We start from the raw sequence: 19,688 nt of genomic DNA, 5'->3' as shown, positions 1-19,688 counted from the left end.
TTTGTAATAATTCATACTACAGTAAAATAGTTGAAGGTCAAGCCTGTGAGTTTCTTGAAACTAGGGTCCATTGTTTTTCTCCAGAGCAGTTGTAAGTTCACCAACTGGCTCTGACTCCCATCCTGTCCTCATCACTCCCCCAAGTGTATGCTACCCTTGTGGGTGGGGAGCGGGAAGGAGAATGAGAGAGACAGAAAGAGAAAGGGAAGGAGGGGAAAGGTGTGATGATGCTAAATAATGTTGAAAATAAAGTCTAAAAGCCCATAATTTTATCATATGATATCACTTACATGTGGAATCTAAAAAAATTATGCAAATGAGCATATTACAAAACAGAAGCAGACTCACAGACATGGAAAACAAACTTTTGGTTATGAAAGGGGAAGTGGGGGAGGGATTAATTAGGAGTTTGGAATTAAAATATATACACTACTATATATAAAATAGATCACCAAAAAGGACCTACTGTATAGCACAGGGAACTATACTCAATATCTTGTAATAACGTATAATGGAAAAGAATCTAATAAAAAAATTTTTAATTAAAATTTAAAAAAATTTTAATGTTTTACCTAATCATCTTAGCACCTAAAAATAAATAAATGCTTATAATTTCAAAGCTATTCATCTTTCTAGTTTTAACTTCCTTTTTCAACTTTATTCCCTATACCTCCAGCCAGATGGAATAACTTATAGTTTCTTACATATATACATTAAAATTTTTTTTTCTATTTTTGCTCAGGCTTTTTCCTCAGTCTACCTTTTCTTCCTACTGCTGCATATCCACACTTTAGCCATTTTAAGACTTTATGCAGATGTCACCTCCTCCACATACCCTCCAGGTCCCATAATCCGATATCGTCCTCCTGAGGTTTCATTATATATTGTGCCTTCCTCTTGTCATTTATCACTTTCTATCTTATGTTATCATTGTCTTGTTCATGGCAGATCCATTTCTAACATAGCTTTATGCCTGTCAAAGCTCCTGCCTACATAGTGGGTGCTCAACTAATATTTAAAAGCCCTATAGATTGCTGATTATATTTATTTTGTTATTGTTATGATTACAATTATTAGCCTAAATTTCTGTTTATAATTTCTGATGTTGTCTCAAGCTTCTAGGCGCATAATATATTTTGGGAAATCTGCAAGCCTTTTATGTAGAATACTACCCATATTCCCTTTGTGTATTTTCATCCAGTCAACAAAAATTGGTTCTCAGTTGTCATTCTGTGTGCACATATGTGTGTATCTATTTTTCTGTCTTCGTAAACTAATTGAAAAGAACCAAATTTTTTGCTTCTTTTTATTTCTCTAATGTTGCTGTGGTTAGAATAGTTCTTGGTGTGTTGCTTTTTTCCTCTTGAATCCCTTTAAAGTTTATATTTGTTATTCAAAGTGCTTTCCTATCTGTTCTCCACTGATGCTTACAACAGTTTTGTAAGACTCGTAGTGTAGATATTTGTTAATCCCCTAAGGTCACACACAGTGACTGTCAAAGACTTCCTGAGTTCTTTCTTCTCCAACTTCAGATTGGCATTAACTGTGTGTTCAACAGGCATTTATTAAAACCCTTCTTTGCTACAGGCACAGGCACCCTGGCAATACAGTAATGACAAAGACACTGTTTCTACACTCAGGAGTCTAGTGGGGAAATGGTCAAGTAAACAGTGGTTACTTTACAAAATGATAAGGGCTACTGGGGGTACATAAGGGTGCCATGGAAGAGCATAGGAAAGACCCTTACTCAGATTTGAGGGGCTTACAGAAGGCTTTGCAGAGGACTTCTGTGAGCTGAGTCCTAGAGTCTGGGTAGGAGTTATCCAGATATGGGAGGAACAGAGGATGTTTCAGGCAAAGGGAGCAGCAAGTGCTATGTCTGGAGGTGAGAAGGCATGTTTTCTTTCAAAGAACCACAAGGAATTCTCTACAGCTGTAGTGTGGAGTGCAAAGAAGAATGGCCTGTGCAGTGAGTGGGTTAGAGAGGGGCAGACTTCCAGGCAGGGAGATCAGTTAGTACGCTGTTTCAGTAATCCAGATGAGATATGATGGGAGCCTGAATGGTAGTAGTCGTGATGGAGAGAGCCAGACAAAATTGAGTTAAATAAAGGATAGAATCGACAGGACTTGCTAGTTGATGGCCTGTGAGTGGAAAAGAGGGAAGGAAGGTCTCTGTCTTAAGCAACTAGTAGTACCACTGACTGAGAGAGGGGTCTCACGGAGAGGACCAGGCTCGCTAGAGGGAAGGCACCACTGTCAACCCTTCTGCCCTAGTACAACCGCCATGGGTCCCTTGAGATACCTTCACAGACTGATTTGTGATCCAGGAAGAGTACCAGTGTTAATCCATATATTTAATGTCAGTAAAGCTTCACTTCTTTTTTTTTTTTGCGGTACACGGGCCTCTCACTGTTGTGGCCTCTCCCGTTATGGAGCACAGGCTCCGGACGCAGAGGCTCAGCGGCCATGGCTCACTGGCCCCAGCCGCTCCGCGGCATGTGGGATCTTCCCAGACCGGGGCACGAACCCGTGTACCCTGCATCGGCAGGTGGACTCGCAACCACTGCGCCACCAGCGAAACCCCAATAAAGCTTCATTTCATGTATTAACTTTTAGGTAAAAAAAAATAGATATATATTTTGCACCCCGGTGGGTTATTTTGCCTGTCCTCTAGGATATGTGCACTCTGCTTTGGAGACTACTGATAAACTATCCGTGAAAGTGCTTTGAAATTCTAAAGCACTTTACAAACGTAGAGGCAGTTTGGACTTTCGTACAAATAGACCTGGCTTAAACTTCTTGCTCTGCCACTTAGCTGATTACCTTGAACAGGTCGTTTATTCTCTTTGAGCCTTGTCTGTAAATTGGCAGTAATATTTACTTTGCAGGATTATTGTTGAGGCCTGGAGATCATGTGTGTAAGGTATATAATCCAGTGCCTGTACAATTATAAATGTTTAGTAAATGGTACAGCTGTGAATTATTATGCATGTAATCTTTTGTATTTTACAATTCTTTTAAAAATATTTTTAAATTTTTAATTGCAGCTAAAAAAACACATAAAATTTACCATCTTAACCTTTTTTTAAACTTTTTAATTTTTTTAAATTTTTGGCTGTGTTGGGTCTTCGTTTCTGTGCGTGGGCTTTCTCTAGTTGCGGCGAGCGGGGGGCCACTCTTCATCGCGGTGCACGGGCCTCTCACTGTCGCGGCCTCTCATGTTACGGAGCACAAGCTCCAGACGTGCAGGCTCAGTAGTTGTGGCTCACGGGCCTAGTTGCCCCGCGGCATGTGGGATCTTCCCAGACCAGGGCTCAAACCCGTGTCCCCTGCATTGGCAGGCAGATTCTAAACCACTGCGCCACCAGGGAAGCCCCATCTTAACCATTTTTAAGAGTACAGTTCAGTAGTGTTAACCATATTCACATTGTTGTGCAACCGATCTCCAGAACTTTTTCATCTTGCTAAACTGAAACTCTATACCCATTAAACAAGTCTCCATTTCCCCCTCCTGCTAGCCCTTGGCTCCTACTTTCTCTTTCTATGAATTTTGCTACTTTACACACCTCATATAAGTGGAATGTACTTTACAACTCTTGAAAACAAGAAAGGTACCAAGTGTAATTGAGCTGTTGTTGCATTTGTGCGTAGGTGCTGCCTGTGAGTAAAAACAGCCAAATGATTACGTTTTCTTTTCAAAATGGCTGTGTTGCTACTCTTCGGACAAGTGGGACAGAACCAAAGATAAAGTATTATGCAGAGATGTGTGCGTCACCTGACCAGAGGTGAGAATTGACTTTTTAAATATTATATATATATAAAAGCTTTATTGAGGTATAATTTACATTCAGCCATTTAAAGTATACAACAATGTTTCTTAATATATTCAGAGTTGTGGAAACATCACTATAATCAAGTTTAGAACATTTTCATCACCTCAGAAAGAAACCCCATACCCGTTCGCAGTCACTCTCCACTCCCCTCCTTCCCAGCCCTAGGCAACCACCGATCTACTATTTGTCATTACAGGTTTGCTTCTTCTGGACATTTCATATAAATGGAATCATGCAATATGTGGTCCTTAGTGACTGGCATCTTTACTTAGCATAATGTTTTCAAGGTTCATCCATGTTAGCATGAATCAGTACTTTATTCCTTTTTTAAAAAATTTGTTATCATGGCTCAATGATATTCCACTGTATGGATATACCATATTTTTTTATCCGTTTATCAGAGGATGGACATTTGGGTTATTTCCACATTTTGGCTATTATGAATAATGGTGCTCTAAATGTTTGTGTTCAAGTTTTTATGTGGACGTATATTTTCATTTCACTTAGGTATATATCATATATATATATAAGGAGTAGAATTGCTGGGTCATATGGTAGTTCTATGTTTAGCTTTTTGAGGAACTGCCAGACTGTTTTGCAAAGAGGCTGCATTATTTGGGAACTGAATTTTAATTTTTTAGTGAATTTATATTCTTGGGAAGGCTCTCTGAGCTTTAACTATTTTTTTTTTTTTTTTTTTTTTTTTGCGGTATGCGGCCCTCTCACCGTTGTGGCCTCTCCCGTTGCGGAGCACAGGCTCCGGACGCGCAGGCTCAGCGGCCATGGCTCACAGGTCCAGCTGCTTCACGGCATGTGGGATCTTCCCAGACCGGGGCACGAACCCACGTCCCTTGAATCGGCAGGCGGACTGTCAACCGCTGCACCACCAGGGAAGCCCTGAGCTTTAACTCTTGATGAACATAAAGAATTGATCAACAAGTAGTTTGTTTATTGCCAAATTCTTATTTTCTACATGTAACATGATTTGACTTAATGTGGCCAATTAATATCCTTTTAGGAGTATAAATTGTGACTAAATTAACTTGACTTTAATAATATATTCAGAGGGTATTTAAACTTTTTAAACTTTCATAAGTAGTATCTCCTATAAGGTTGTCATTGATCAATATGTATTTGGGAAGGAGATTTTTTTTGGAATTGCCTTCAGAGCCCAAGTTACATTATTTACTGTTTCCCTAATCTTTGTGTTTAGGAGCAGATTTTATTTCCTTTGGGGGAAAAAATGACCTCCTGAAGTCATTCAGAGCAGAGTGTGAAGTAAAACATATTGAATAATGCTATCTTTGGATAAGAATGAAGGTTGATTATTAAAGTAAAAAAAAATTGATTTGTTGTGTAGCTTGTAAAATGACTGTGAAGGCAGTTTTAAAGAGGCATTCCTAGAAATGTTCTGGGCAGTGGCACCTCTTCAGGTGATAACTTTGAAGGGAATACTTGCTATTTTATAAACATCTCATTTTTTTAGTCACATCTCAGGAAGCCATTTTATCTTAATACCTGATATTGGTGTTCTAAGCCATTAAGTTATCTGATTCAGGAGAAATCTTTAGATATACTATAACTCATCCATGTTTCATGTACCAAGGAACTCCTTTTAATGCAGTTCAATTTCAGTTTGTGATAATGGTGTTTTCTGTGTGTGTGATTCCCCTCTTCCCACCTTTGGTCTCGATTTGTTTTGTTTTGTTTTAACTGAGGGAATTTCTCTTTCGTTTACCAGTTGTTTTAAGGCTATGAAAATAAAGAACTTCAAAACTCTTAACCTTTTTCCTCAGTGACACTGCCTTACTAGAAGAGGAATTGAAGAAACTCATTGAAGCTTTGATTGAGAATTTTCTTGAGCCCAGGAAAAATGGACTGACCTGGCGTTCTGTGTAGTGTTCACCAGTACGTCATTGCTTTGCACTGGCCCATGGAACAGAACAACCAAGAACTTCATGCATTGAACTCGAGTTAGCATTCTCTCTCTGTCTCATCTGGCCGAGTTATCTTTTTCCTTTTACTTTCTTTCTTTTTGGTTGGCTGACTAAACAAACTGTATACATTTGAAATGAAATGGTCTGGAGAGAAATGATTCAAATTTTTTCATACTCTTGAACAAAAGTCATTACATTAAAAGTATTATGGTAACACGTCATTCTTCCTTCAACAGAAACAAAACAATACAAATGAGTTTTCTTAGTAAAGTGTGATTAAGCTTAGTTCCATATTCTTGTAATTGTGTATAGCACGTTTTTTTTTTAAGGCAGATAAATGCTATATAATTGTAGAATTAGTTAAGGAAATTAATCCATAGAATTGGCAAGAAAATGGCACTGTTCCCAGTATACTGTGGAAAAGTGTCATTGTTACATCACAGGTATTAACTTACAAATTAGAGTATTTGAAATGAGGTATTTAGCATTTCTAGCTTAGAACAGATGTTACAATATGTGGTTTCAGCACCTTTGTTTCAGGTGCTCTTGGTGCAGTGTAAATTTATTGTATGTATTTAAAATTCTGACATTTACCGAACATAAAACAGTAGTGGCAACATTCCTAGTGGCTTGGTTCTTGTCAAATTTCTCAGTGCCTTCTCAGGGCATGGTTTGAATTGAAATAGTGTTCTTGCATTGAATGTAATTTAATCAGTTAATTTGCAGACAGTTAAAGAAAATCTTCCAAACTATATAGGTGCTTCCCCTCTATATCAAATAGGTTTGTTGATTTAAAAGTGTTATGAATGTAGGTAAAAATCTCAATAAAAGCAGGCTCAGTGTAACTGTAGTTAAGGATCTTCATGTTAGAATTGTGTCAGTTATCACAACCTCTAAGTAAGGAAAAATATCCAAACTAAGAAAGGAGCTGTGAATTTATTTAAAAGCCTAACCTTTAAATTACATTTTTACAAGTATATTTATTTCTTTATCACATGAAGTGATGCTCATTTTACTAAGAAATAAAACATCCAGATTTTAGATCTTATGAAACACTAAAACTACATGTTTTAAAACTAAAGTCCAGGACTTCCCTGGTGGCACAGTGGCTAAGAATCCGCCTGCCAATGCAGGGGACACGGGTTTGAGCCCTGGTCCGGGAAGATCTCACATGCCGCAGAGCAACTAAGCCTGTGTGCCACAACTACTGAGCCTGTGCTCTAGAGCACACGAGGCACAACTAATGAAGCCCGCGTGCCTAGAGCCCGTGCTCCACAACAAGAGAAGCCACCGCAATGGGAAGCCCACGCACCACAACGAAGAGTAGCCCCCGCTCACCACAACTACAGAAAGCCTGTGCGCAGCAACAAAGACCCAACACAGCCATAAATAAATAAATAAATAAATAAATAAAACTAAAGTCCAATTTATCCTAACATCTTGCTGACTTCTGTAGAATTTCTGATCGCAAGAATACTATTTATCTTTTTTAGTGTGGAAAAAAAATTTTTTGGAAGGTCATTTTTAGTTGATTCTGCATCTTCTAAAAGAGTTAATAGAGAAGTGTTGTTTAATCTTCTTAAAGTGTATCCTGTCCTATATAGCTCACAGAGTACTTAGTACATGTGGTATAGTTAAGAGGTAACAATAATGAGGCCTTGGATGTACGTAATTATACTAAACAAATTGCCTATGGGCGATAACTAGTATGAGAGAATTTATTTCCTAAATAATAATAATAATATAAAATTTGAACTGACTAGAATATTTATTAAATCGTGGTTTGGTTTATTGCAGCTAACATTTGGTTGAATCCAGATAATCCAGATGTGAGTTTCAAATTATTGTATTGGCACTATTGTTAATTTGTTCCTTCCTTCCTTTCTTGTAGCTGAGTCTTGTGTGACTGTAGATAATAGAGCTAAATGTAGAGCACTATTTCTGAATGAGTTTGTTTTCAAAGGCTTTGCACTAAAGACGAAATGTGTAGAATTTTTTGCTTTATTTGCTTTTGGGAATGTAGACTGTAATTTAGGAAATGGCCTATAATCTACAAAGTGGTATGAACAATGCTACATATATATATATATATATATATATATATATATGAAAAATATGTATATTGGGTTTTAGTATCTGTGTTTCAGTGACTGAAGAACAAAGTTGAGCTAAAATGATACAATAGCTCATTCATAATCACTAAAGTCGTGTCATACTGTCATTCTATTATAAATAGAACAGTTTTGAGTGCTTTAATATAATGCAACACTTGAGTCATCTTAATCAAGGTGAAAAGTCATTAAGGCTTGAATTCTTATCTCAAAAATTTAAAAATCCAAAGTTAAAATTTTACAAATGTTCCTGAAGTGTATAGATTGAGGGAATTATTTGATTCTAGCCAAGCTCTCGAGTCTGTCTCAGCATGATATTTAACAAGAACTTGACATAATGGGTGTACACTTGCCTAACAGAATAAATTCAGTAGCCCCAGCCAACCAAGAGAAACAGAAGTACTGGCCGGTAGGTCTCAGCCTTAGGATCTACGTTGTTTATCTTTTTGTTTATGAATAATATCATGGAAATGAATGCATTCTCATTGAGTGTGTAAATCAAAACTGGTATTTTCTAGAGCTTTGGGGAAAAGGAAAGAATTAATGGGGCAAGATCAAAGCACTGGAAATAAACAGTAGAAATAACAATAGAAAGGTCAGTAAGGTGGCACAGGAAATGCTTCGTGTGAAGGGCAAACTTATCACCCGAAAAGTGGGGAGTGAACTGGCTGTGGGCAAGTTGTTTACTTGTGTTTACTTGTTATTATGATGAGCAGATAGTGATGCTTTTGTTTTCCTTTATTAGTGACCACTAAAAAGAGACCAGGGAGGCCTTTGAGGAGGTGGGAAAAAGTACCTCTCTTACTGATTCAGTTCCTGCTAGGGTGTTGTATTTTAGGATCATATGGGAACTGGGGAGGGGAGGATATAGCAGAAATAAAAAGGAATGAAATATAGACTGGGAAATAAGATCCATGAGAAAAAGTTCAAAGGATTAAGATCATTTAACTATGGAGGGGAGAGAGCTGTTGAGATAGTTTAATAACTCTTGAGTTATTAATTGAATCGTTTATTGAAGAACTCAAAGTAGGAAGTTTGATAATATGACAAACTGTTCTCCATCTCTATCAAGGACAGAATAATAGGGAATAAGGATTTTTTTTTAATAAAATTAAACATTTTAAAATTAAAGGGGCATACTAAATGGCTTTTTAAGGTTCCTTCCAATACTGTTTTTTTTTTAAATCTCAGGTTGGAACAAAGATGATGTCATAAAGAGCACTGAAAATAACATTTCAATTTCACTCCATACCTGGAAGAATTTAGCTCACAAGATAGTGTTTGTGTATGTTGAATAGTAGATGCATGAGTGCAGTCTTTATTCATTGTATAAAGACCTGCTTAATTTAATCTGCAAATTAAGTGAGACGTGAACACAATTTTGTTCATCTTGAAGAATGTATAGCATTATAGGATAGTTGAGAGGTTTGTTTTAAATATAAATTATTGTTATTTGGATGTTGTAACTTCAGCAGACAGAAGGTTCTAAGAGATTGGATGCTTTGGAATATCTTTATATAGGGAATAGACCTCCAATTTCTTAAGCAAGTTGCTTCTGGAATTGATGCAACAAAGATATTAGCTGGAGTTTAATGGAGAAATGTTCTACGAACTGCTGCTATTGGTATTTCTCTTAGATATTTTCCACTGATGTTTGTGATGCTTGAAAAATCCAAATTCTGCTTGGATAAATTTGTTTTATGCTTTTTTCTCTCTACCTCCCTCTTTCCCTAGGTGCCCTCCCACATTTTGTTACTGTGAAAAGCTGTTGTCCTATTACCTCACTGATAAGTGATCTTAACTGTATTCATTCAGAATGCTTTAAACTTATTCCTAAGCTGTTTTTGTTTATGGACTTTGGGTTATTTTGTTATTATTGTGAAAATATTTAAGACATTGTAAGAAGTAATTTTAAATCTATTGCATAACCTTTTTTGGTTTTCTGGATACTACTATATATTAATTTATTATGGCCTTTTACAATTCACTTGTTTTCTGAAATTGCTCTAGAAACTGAGGAAGAAAGAGTCATACTAACCTAAATGAATGGTCAACTGATCTAGCATTCTATTTCAGGTTTCCTTGTACTTTGGGCATCCAAAGCACAAGATCCGAGATAATCTTTTTTCACATTTGTCCCTCAAAGCATCTTACCCTAAGCCATAAGAAGACTAAGTGGCAAGAAGAGAGTCTCTCATTGTCTGACTCTTTACACAGCCTGATTTTACTCCCAGTTTGAAACAAAGTTAGTGTTTACCATTGGTTACTTTAAATATTCACCATACTGTTATATTCATTAAGACATCTGTTTGTTAATTCACGATTGTGTACTTAAAAAAGAGAACATAGAAGAATGAGTAAAGTGACCAAGATAAGGGCAAAGTGACATATCTAAAGTTTGCTTCTCAAATTTTTCCACCAGCATAATCCTCAAGCAGAGGAGCATGAATGTGTAGGGGAAGGGGCCTGAGAGCAAAATCAGAAGCAGCCTGCCACTCATGAAATTTCGTGTTCTCTCTTAAAAATGTAAGTGAATTTTGCATTCTCTGTAATAAAACTGTTTTAGTATAAAAATGATTCCTTCAGTCTTCATGGAAACTGGTGCTGCCAGAAAGAGGCACCGTGTTTATCACAAGGGCTCTCAGTTTTCTCCCCCGCCCCCAGCCCTCAGTTGCTGCATATCCCTGGGGGTACCGCACTGACTCTAGTGTGAGAAATATAAACATAACACATACCAAGGATATTCCCTTTAGAAGCTGACTTTTGAAAGTATTCATGCCAAATTGAAGTGACCTGAAACAGTTATGTTACCACTGAACCTTGTAATATAGTCAGAGGTGTTGGCCAGTTTGTTCTGTTTAATTCGTTGGCATTCCTGGACTAAGAAGGGGCACCTGACTATCAGCTCCCTGAGAGCAAGCATCATGGTTTATTATTTTTTCATCTCCACACCACCTAGTATAGTACCTGTTATAGAGTACTTAATGGGTGACAATAGGAATTATGGGATTTTATTTTAAAGAAACAAATAGTTTAGGAAACAATCGAAAATGTTCATTTTCTGAATCAGCTTTTAAAACAATTCTCAGTATTGAAGTTTGTTAAGCACGCACACCTTTAAATACCGTTTCTTCGGAGAGAGAAGAGCATATTCCTATTTCGAAATTGTATGTAAGGCCTAGTGTTTTACAGTCAAAGCAAGATGTTGGCCAAGAAGGCTAAGAAAGTGTCTGTGTAGACTTAATATCATTAATATTAGTGCCATTATGAGCCTGCTAGGGCTGCTTTCCAAGTGAGTCACAACTAATTTGATACTGTTTGGTATATTTTTGTTCAGTGTTATGATTCATCATATATCTTACAAGAACCACTCAAACAAGAGTTGCATCTGGATATGATGAGGCCTTGTGTTATAGGCTAAAACAAACTGTTTGTATACATCATTGAATATGCCAGATAAAATATATGCAGTTAAGAATTATTTTTTTTGTGTGTGTAGCAGTAGTTCAAAATTGTGCCCTTGTTTTAATAGTTTCTGTCAACATCTTCTCGTTTTTCCTTGCAAAAACACCAGGGTGTATCATAAGTACTGCCTATGAGAATTTGCATTTAAGTATTTGTGTGTGTGGTTTTCGTGTGGTTTTAGCCAAATGAAGTGTTATCAGTAATAAACAGGTCTCTTCATAGGCATGAGTTTCTGTGTAATTTTTATTATCTTAGATACTGTGTAGTTTATAAAGTTGGCTATCCAAACTGAACACATTCTTGATATATATACATGGCATACCCTAGAAGCAACTTTGACCCTAAATGAATATTACAGCTCATTACTCAGTAAATATTTCTTGATTGGTTCATCAGCAGTCCCAGAAGAAAGGACTAACATTAAAGTTCTTTCCACCTTATTTTTCTCCATCTCTCCTTCAGTTGACCTAATTTTTCTGCCCATGTTAGCATCAGCTAACATAATAAAAAGTTAAAGGTTTGGAAATCTCTCAAAGAAGTAACTATATAGCTGTGATAAAGTGGTGGTCATGGGATTAGTTTCCAGGGTTGTTAGGACCCTGTAGTCGTGGTCTCCACTGCCTGCCTTCCTCTGATCAGGCTTAAAGGTAAGATGAGTGAGAGTAACATTCTACAAGGTCATTTTATCACCTTCTGCATGGAATGTTCTGGGAACCATGCTAATCCCATCCCTCCCACTTCTTCCATTTTATTGTTGTTCATAGCACATAAACAGTATGACAAATAAATTTAAGTAGTAGTATTACCTGACTCCATAGTCTCCATGAGTGTAGCTTTTTCACTACTTTACCACTGCCTAGAACAGTGCATGGCACCGTAGTAGGTTCTCAGTAAATGTTTATTGAATGGATGAACCCATCTCATGTTTCTGCCTGCAGCAGAAAAGCACTAAATTCTGCACTGATTCTGCATATGCACAGAGTTGCATGTGATGAGAAATATGCAGCAGTGATACCACCAGCTTTAGAGATTTATAAACCCATTAATCAACATCTCATTCAGGCAACACCTACTTCTTGCTGCCTCTGGGTCATCTCTACCCTTGTCCTCCTGAGATCTCGAGCTCAGTATTTTCTTCCTGCTTTCCTGGCCCCGTATCTTCCTGGTTTGAAATCTCCAAGTCATCTTTCATTTCTCCTGCCACTGGATATGTGCTATTTGACAAGTTCTTTAAATTTAACAGTCTCTGAAGGTAAGGGCAAGGCCATTGATCTGAGACCCACCTAAAACAGGGACCAAGAAGCTAATCCCACCTAAAATAATAATAGAACTGTTATCCCCAAGGGAGAAGAGTTCATGTGTATATAAATGGAGATGTCTTGGAGGAGGGATTATAATAAAAATGTTTATTCCCCATTCTACCTCCCTGTCTTCCCCAAACTAGCACTTCCTCATTCCTATAGTGATGTGACCATTCTCCTGTTTATTTCCCTCTCTTTACCTCTGGTTCTAATCATTAAATGGTCCAGTATTGCATGTAATTTGCTTAAATTAATTCTTTGACCTTTATCCCTCTGCTTCATTCATTCATTTTATAAATATTTATTGACCTGGAAATATGTAGGAACCAAGAGCACTGCAGAAGGCTAAGAAATAGGAAAAAGGACACAGCAACCAGGTTACTGCTGGAACAGCCTGTTCGGGACACTGTTCCCACCGCCCTCACACCACCAGATCACCTTTATCTTTTCCTGATGTCTTTGGATTCAAAGTACCTGGAGAGAAGGCCCAGCGGGCTGGACTTTCGTCACATGCCTGCCTCCTAGCTGAAACTAGAGCCTGATAAGGGAAAGATTTGACCCCCTCACCTTCCTTCTGAATGGTAGCAGGAGACAGGGCACTGCAGTTACCCTTCCATCAAGACAGTGAGAGGAAGTTAATTGACCAATTGGAAATTGTGGTGCAGACAAAAGGTGACAAACATCCGCTACAGTGCCAGAGGGAGTGCTGGAGAAGAAGCAAAAGCTCGGCAAAGGAAGAGGGGGGACATCTTAAGCGCAGAAGACAGCACGAGTGTGCAGAGAACCATGAGTAGTTCGGTCTGGCGACACTGGGAGTAGGGATGAGAGTGGAGAGGTGGGAGAGGGCCCTGTGTGCTGCGCTGCTGCGGAGCTTGGACTTCAATCAGCAGGTCATGAGTCACAGGAAGGTTTAAGCAGAAAGTCTCCAAGAGAGGATGGTGGGGATGGGGGAGGTATGAGAGAATCCACCACAGGAAAGAATCTTAAAGGTCATCTTATCCAATCTCATCATTTTCTGCAATATGGCTACCAAATGAGGATATATATTTGAACCTCTCCAGTGACAACTTGGCAAGACAAGTTGTTCCCTTTGAAAGAAAGGCCAGTAGAGAGTTCTTTATTGTGTTCAGCTGAAATCTGCCTCCTGAAGCTTCTACTCTTTGGCTGCACTTGGAAACTCAATGTTATACAAAAATCCATTTCCTTGTCACTCAAAGACTTTTCCCTTCAGTCTAAATATGCATAATTCAGCAACCATTCCTTCTGTTACCTGTTTCTTTTTAACATCTTTATTGGAGTATAATTGCTTTACAATGGTGTGTTAGTTTCTGCTTTATAACAAAGTGAATCATTTATACATATACATACATCCCCATATCTCTTCCCTCTTGCGTCTCCCTCCCTCCCACTCTCCCTATCCCACCCCTCCAGGTGGTCACAAACCACCAAGCTGATCTCCCTGTGCTATGCAGCTGATTCCCACTAGCTATCTATTTTACGTTTGGTAGTGTATATATGTCCATGCCACTCTCTCACTTTGTGCCAGCTTACCCTTCCCCCTCCCCATATTCTCAAGTCCATTCTCTAGTAGGCCTGTGTCTTTATTCCTGTCTTACCCCTAGGTTCTTCATGACATTTTTTTTTCTTAAATTCCATATATATGTGTTAGCATACGGTGTTTGTTTTTCTCTTTCTGACTTATTTCACTCGGTATGACAGACTCTAGGTCCATCCACCTCACTACAAATAACTCAATTTCATTTCCTTTTATGGCTGAGTAATATTCCATTGTATATATGTGCCACATCTTCTTTATCCATTCATCTGTCAGTGGACACTTAGGTTGCTTCCATGTCCTGGCTATTGTAAATAGAGCTGCAATGAACATTGTGGTACATGTCTCTTTTTGAATTATGGTTTTCTCAGGGTATATGCCCGGTAGTGGCATTGCTGGGTCATATGGTAGTTTCATTTTTAGTTTTTTAAGGAATCTCCATACTGTTCTCCATAGTGGCTGTATCAATTAACATTCCCACCAACAGTGCAAGAGGGTTCCCTTTTCTCTACACCCTCTCCAGCATTTATTGTTTGTAGATTTTTTGATGATGGCCATTCTGACCGGTGTGTGACCTATTTTTTAGATCCTACTCGCCTTCCTGATCACCCCATGGACAATTTTCAAAGAGCTGGGTCCAAAATTAATATAATACCAGGAGAGGTGGGGTGGAAACCAACCTGAGGCTAAATCAGGAAAGCTGGAGTGGGAAAGGGGTGGAAGAGATTTATTCTCAGGTGAGCAGGGAGCAAGGGCAGAAAAAACTAAAACAGTAACTGGATCAGAGTTTTTTCCAATTGTTTGCCATTCCCACATATGCATGCTTCCCCTGGTGGATAGGGATCCTTGTCCCGTGAAACAAACTCAGAACCTCTGCCCTGGAAGGAACCCAAATTCAATGCAAGCATCTCTCTTTACAGTGAGGAAAGCCTGAGGGTCAGGTTGGAGATCCACTTTGAGTCCACAGAGTGGATTTCTGCAGAACCCAACTCATCTTCTTCCCAATCTGCTGCTTTCTCCCCCATCACCTGGTTAAAATTCATTCAGTGAAATTGAACTATTTGTAATGAGGTGGATAGACCTAGAGTCTGTCATACAGAGTGAAGTAAGTCAGAAAGAGAAAGACAAATACCATATGCTAACACATATATATGGAATTTAAGGGAAAAAAATGTCATGGAGAACCGAGGGGTAAGACAGGGATAAAGACACAGACCTACTAGAGAATGGACTTGAGGATATGGGGAGGAGGAAGGGTAAGCTCTGACAAAGAGAGGCATGGACATATATACACTACCACACGTAAGGTAGATAGCAGCCGCATAGCACAGGGAGATCAGCTCGGTGCTTTGTGACTGCCTGGAGGGGTGGGATAGGGAGGGTGGGAGGGAGGGAGACGCAAGAGGGAGGAGATACGGGAACATATGTATATGTATAACTGATTCACTTTGTTATAAAGCAGAAACTAACACACCATTGTAAAGCAATTATACTCCAATAAAGATGTAAAAAAAAAAAATTCATTCAGTGAATCTTAGTCTTCAGCCATAAGGAGTCCTCCCTCCTTGTAACCAGGAGTAAACTAAGGTCCAGAGAAGAGAAGTGATCCCCTGAGTCACAGAGCAGTTCAGGGGCAAACCTGGGACTAATACTCAGGTCTCCTGACTGGTAGTCCCTTTCTCCTTCTGTACAAATATTTAGTAACCTACCAGGAGCAGTACAGTGAATAAAAAGTTGGTAAGGTGTAATCCACATCTTTAAGAAGAAAAAAACAATTAGGATGCAATAGAAGTGCAGTAGTAGAGGTAAACATAGAAGGGTGCAGGAATAGAGGGGCATCTGTGCTGGATCCAGGAAGGGCTCTAAAGAATCGCTGGGACTAGAGTGGAGCCTTGAAGGAAGAGCAGGAGCTTGTCAGGTAGAGAAAAGAGAACAGACCTTGCAGACACAGGAGACAGCAAAAAGAACGCAGGAAGAAGCATCCTGCGGAGGCTAGATAATAGGTTTCTGATCTCAGCCAACGGCATTTCCGATTTTATGCACTTTTTTTGGGTGAAATGCCCGAAGTTCCAACTATCACTCTGAAGCTGACGACTACAGGTCTATGTTTTTAGGCCAGACCTTCCCTCCAAGCTTCAGAGCCACACAACAGTTTTCAAATCATCTCTACCTGGATGTCCCACAGCACTTCCAACTTAAGTTGTCCAGGCCTAAGCTTTTTTTCTCACACCTGACTACCCACCCCCCACCCCACCCCCGGTGCCAGTAAGCTCGCTCCTTCTCCTCTATGGACTGTGTCCATGCGTCGTCGTTCATTATTTCTTCTCCCTCCCCACCCCTCCCCCACACTGAAATAAGCACCTGGAGCTGCCAATCTTACTTCCTAATGCATGAAAACCCCTTACTGTAACAGGATGGAGGTGAGGATTTTTTTTTCAATTGAAACTGAATAAAATATGGAGTCATATGATTACTAGGGTAATGGAGCCAGCCTGAAGTTCTGGAAGTTTGGTTGTACCATCCAGATCCATCTAGCCTTTCTAAGTCAGCCTAAGACATGGCTTAGAAACAATTCCTGGTTCTAAGACTGTTTGGGACTTAGGAATGGCAGCAAGAATTCTGGAACTTGCCTGGTTAGTTGACATGCATTCAGTCAGCTTATGTGGGGAGATTGGCTCAGTAGGAAACTGGGAACCCTGGGACCCCATTCTCTACTTTCCAGTTTCCAGAGTTGGGGCTGTCTTGTCGTTTACCCACTGAGCCTTGCCTTCACTTCCAATAACTCTAGCCCAGCCAGGATTTGAGATCCAGCTGTAGTTGTCAACTGAATTCAATTATTGTGGAGTCTTGTTGTACAGTATCTATAAAACTCCGCCTTTCTCTTCTTTACCTTGTAGTAGTTAAGAACACACGTTCTAATTTCAGAGCGCCCAGTTTCAAAAACCCCCTTTCTATCAGTTACTAGCTATGAGACCTTGAGCAATATGAAAGCCAGCCTCCAAGAGGGCCCCCAATAATCCCTGCCTGGCAGAAGTCATGGCATCCTACTTCCAAGATTAGGTTATAAAAGCCTCTTTCTCTTACATCTTGGTACTCTTTCTTGGATCATGTGCTCTGGGTGAAGCCAGCTGCCATGTCATGAGCAGCCCTATGGAGAGGCACATGTGTGAGCTTGGAAGCCCTGACCATTCCTGTGGAATAGGAGTATGGGTGCTGCTTAACTGGTGGCTCTGGCTCCGTGTCTCAGTGAGATTGCAATCAAGATGTCAGCTGTGGTTGCAGTCATGCGAGGTTTAGGATCAGCTGGGGCTGGAGGATCAGCTTCCCAGATAGCTCACTCACATGGCAGGAAGCCTCAGTGCCTCACCACATGGGCCTCTCCATAGGGTTGCTTGAGGGTCCTCACCACAAAGCAGCTGGCTTCCTCCAGAGTGAGTGATCCAAAGAGAGAGCAAGGCACAAGCCACAGTGCCTTTTATGACTTAGCCTTGGAAGTGACTGTCATTTCTGCAAAATTCTGTGGTCATACAGATCAATCCTGATACAGTTTGTAAGGGACTACACAGGAGGTGGGGATCATGAGGGCCGTCTTGGAGACTGGCTATCACAGAAAGATGAAATGACCAATTTTGAACATGCTATGTTTGAGACACTTGAGAGACATCCAAGTGTAGATGACAAATAGGCAATTGGAAATATGAGTCTGGAGCTCAGAAGAGAGGTCTAAGCTAGAGATCTAAATTTAGAAATTATCAACATATTTAAAGCCACGGACATGAATATGATCACCTAATGACAGTATGGAGAGGAGAGCCTTTGCCTTTTGGAACTTCCACATTTACTCTTTTTATATTAAATTTAAAGTTATAATTTAATCTAATTTTGCATGATAAAGTCTTTAAAATAAATAAAATTAGAAAGATAACAGCAAACACCCATTTACCCACCACCTAGAACAATAAATGTCAATACTCTTTCTCATTTGTCTCATGTATTTTTCTCTCCTATAAAACCCCTACCCAATCCAATTCCCTGGCTTGACTCCTATATTGGTTAGATGTCTTTCAATTGGTTAGTTTTGCTGAATAATAAACTACACCCCCAAAGGACTTGGTAGTTTAAACCAGTATTTATATAGCTCACAATTCTGCAAATCAAGAATCTGTGCTGAGCTCAGCTGAGTTGTTCTTTTGGTCTTGGCTAGGTTCATTTCATGGGTTGAAGTCAGCTACCAAGTTGTCTGGGAGCTGGATGGCCTCTGCGGGGATGGCTCCTCTCTGCTCCATGTGGTCTCTTGTCTTCCAGCAGGCTAGGTCAGGTCTGTTCACGTGCGCGGCAGGACAGGATTTCAAGGAAAAGAACTGAAACATGCTTTTGAGGCATCTTGAGCCTTAAGCATGCCTCTGCTTCATTCCATTGGCCAAAAATGTCACAAGGCCACTTCAGATTTAAGGGATGGAGAAATAGTCTCCATCTTTCGATGAGAGGAACTGCAGTGTCACAACTCAAAGGGTATGGATTCAGGGAGGACTGAAGGATTGTGACCGTTTTTATAATCTACCACAGTATATATACTCTCTAATTATTCACATTCCTCCCACAGGCAAAATGTGCTCACCTCCATTCCAGAACCCCCAAAAGTCTCTTGCAATTATGTCATCAGGCTCAAAGTCTAGGATCTTATCATCTATATCAGGTTTGTAAATGACTTGATAAATGTTATTCTTTCTGACCTTGATATCTATGAATTTAAAAGATAAGTTATTTGCCTCCCATACACATAGTATGCAATGAGGCAGACAGGATAACATCAATAGACATGACATTTCCATTCAAGAAGGAGAAGCATGAAAGGTACATAGACATCCTTAAACAGAGCAATCTTGGACTCCAGGTAGATGAAGGTTGTCAGGTCCCCTATCCTGGGAGAGGGAATATTCCTTGCTCAGGCCTAAATTCTACTCCCTGGGAGTAGTCCCCTAGTCTATTGATCTCTGCTTCTTTGCTCTGCTCTCTGAACTATCCTTTGTCTATCAGCTTCCTTGGCTACTTCTGACAAAGTGGCTCATATGGGCAGCTGAGTGGCAATTTGAATTATTTCAGTCCCTTTCAGTCCTGGCTGGTGGCACTTTCACATGTGTGACTCATTTAAAAATTTTGTGGGTTTTCTATGTATCTGATTATAGTCTACCCCATACTCCAAATGACACATACACAATCGTTTTGTTTGTTTGTTTGTTTTTTTCACAATCGTTTTTGAGACATCTCTCTCAATTTTATCAATGCTATTTTGGAATTAGATATCTGTGGATATTCCTCTTAAGATTCCAAGAAGTCTTTTTGTCTAGGAGTCTACTAGACATCACTTTAATTCTCTCAAAGTTCTTTATAAAGTGTGTTACAGCCACACCTTAGATGTGATTCACATCTCCAGGCTATAGTTCCTTGTAAAAATTCTTTGCTGGCTAGAGAGCCTCAAGATGAAG

At 39.4% G+C, this 19,688-nt stretch overlaps 1 protein-coding gene across 2 annotated transcripts in view; it reads left to right on the top strand.

Annotated features, from left to right (window-relative positions):
* Nucleotides 1–11,569, top strand: part of PGM2L1 (phosphoglucomutase 2 like 1) — a 69,754-nt gene extending 58,185 nt beyond the window's left edge. The window contains exons 13-14 of one of the 2 annotated variants that reach the window (XM_027083367.1): nucleotides 3,652–3,785; nucleotides 10,304–11,569. In XM_027083367.1, coding sequence (XP_026939168.1) covers nucleotides 3,652–3,785; nucleotides 10,304–10,337 — 168 coding nt within the window. In that variant the 3' untranslated portion in view covers nucleotides 10,338–11,569. Of the gene's footprint in view, nucleotides 1–3,651; nucleotides 3,786–5,629; nucleotides 6,396–10,303 lie in introns of those variants that run through there. The other variant, XM_027083366.1, reaches the window with a different exon arrangement.
* Nucleotides 11,570–19,688: the final 8,119 nt, after the last annotated feature.

The sequence above is a fragment of the Aethalodelphis obliquidens genome, unplaced genomic scaffold, assembly GCF_003676395.1.
Source record: "Aethalodelphis obliquidens isolate GAN/ISIS:26980383/991018 unplaced genomic scaffold, ASM367639v1 scaffold50, whole genome shotgun sequence".
NCBI lineage: Eukaryota > Metazoa > Chordata > Mammalia > Artiodactyla > Delphinidae > Aethalodelphis > Aethalodelphis obliquidens.
Note: the sequence above shows the minus strand (reverse complement) of the source record. Positions and strands in the feature narration are given on the sequence as shown.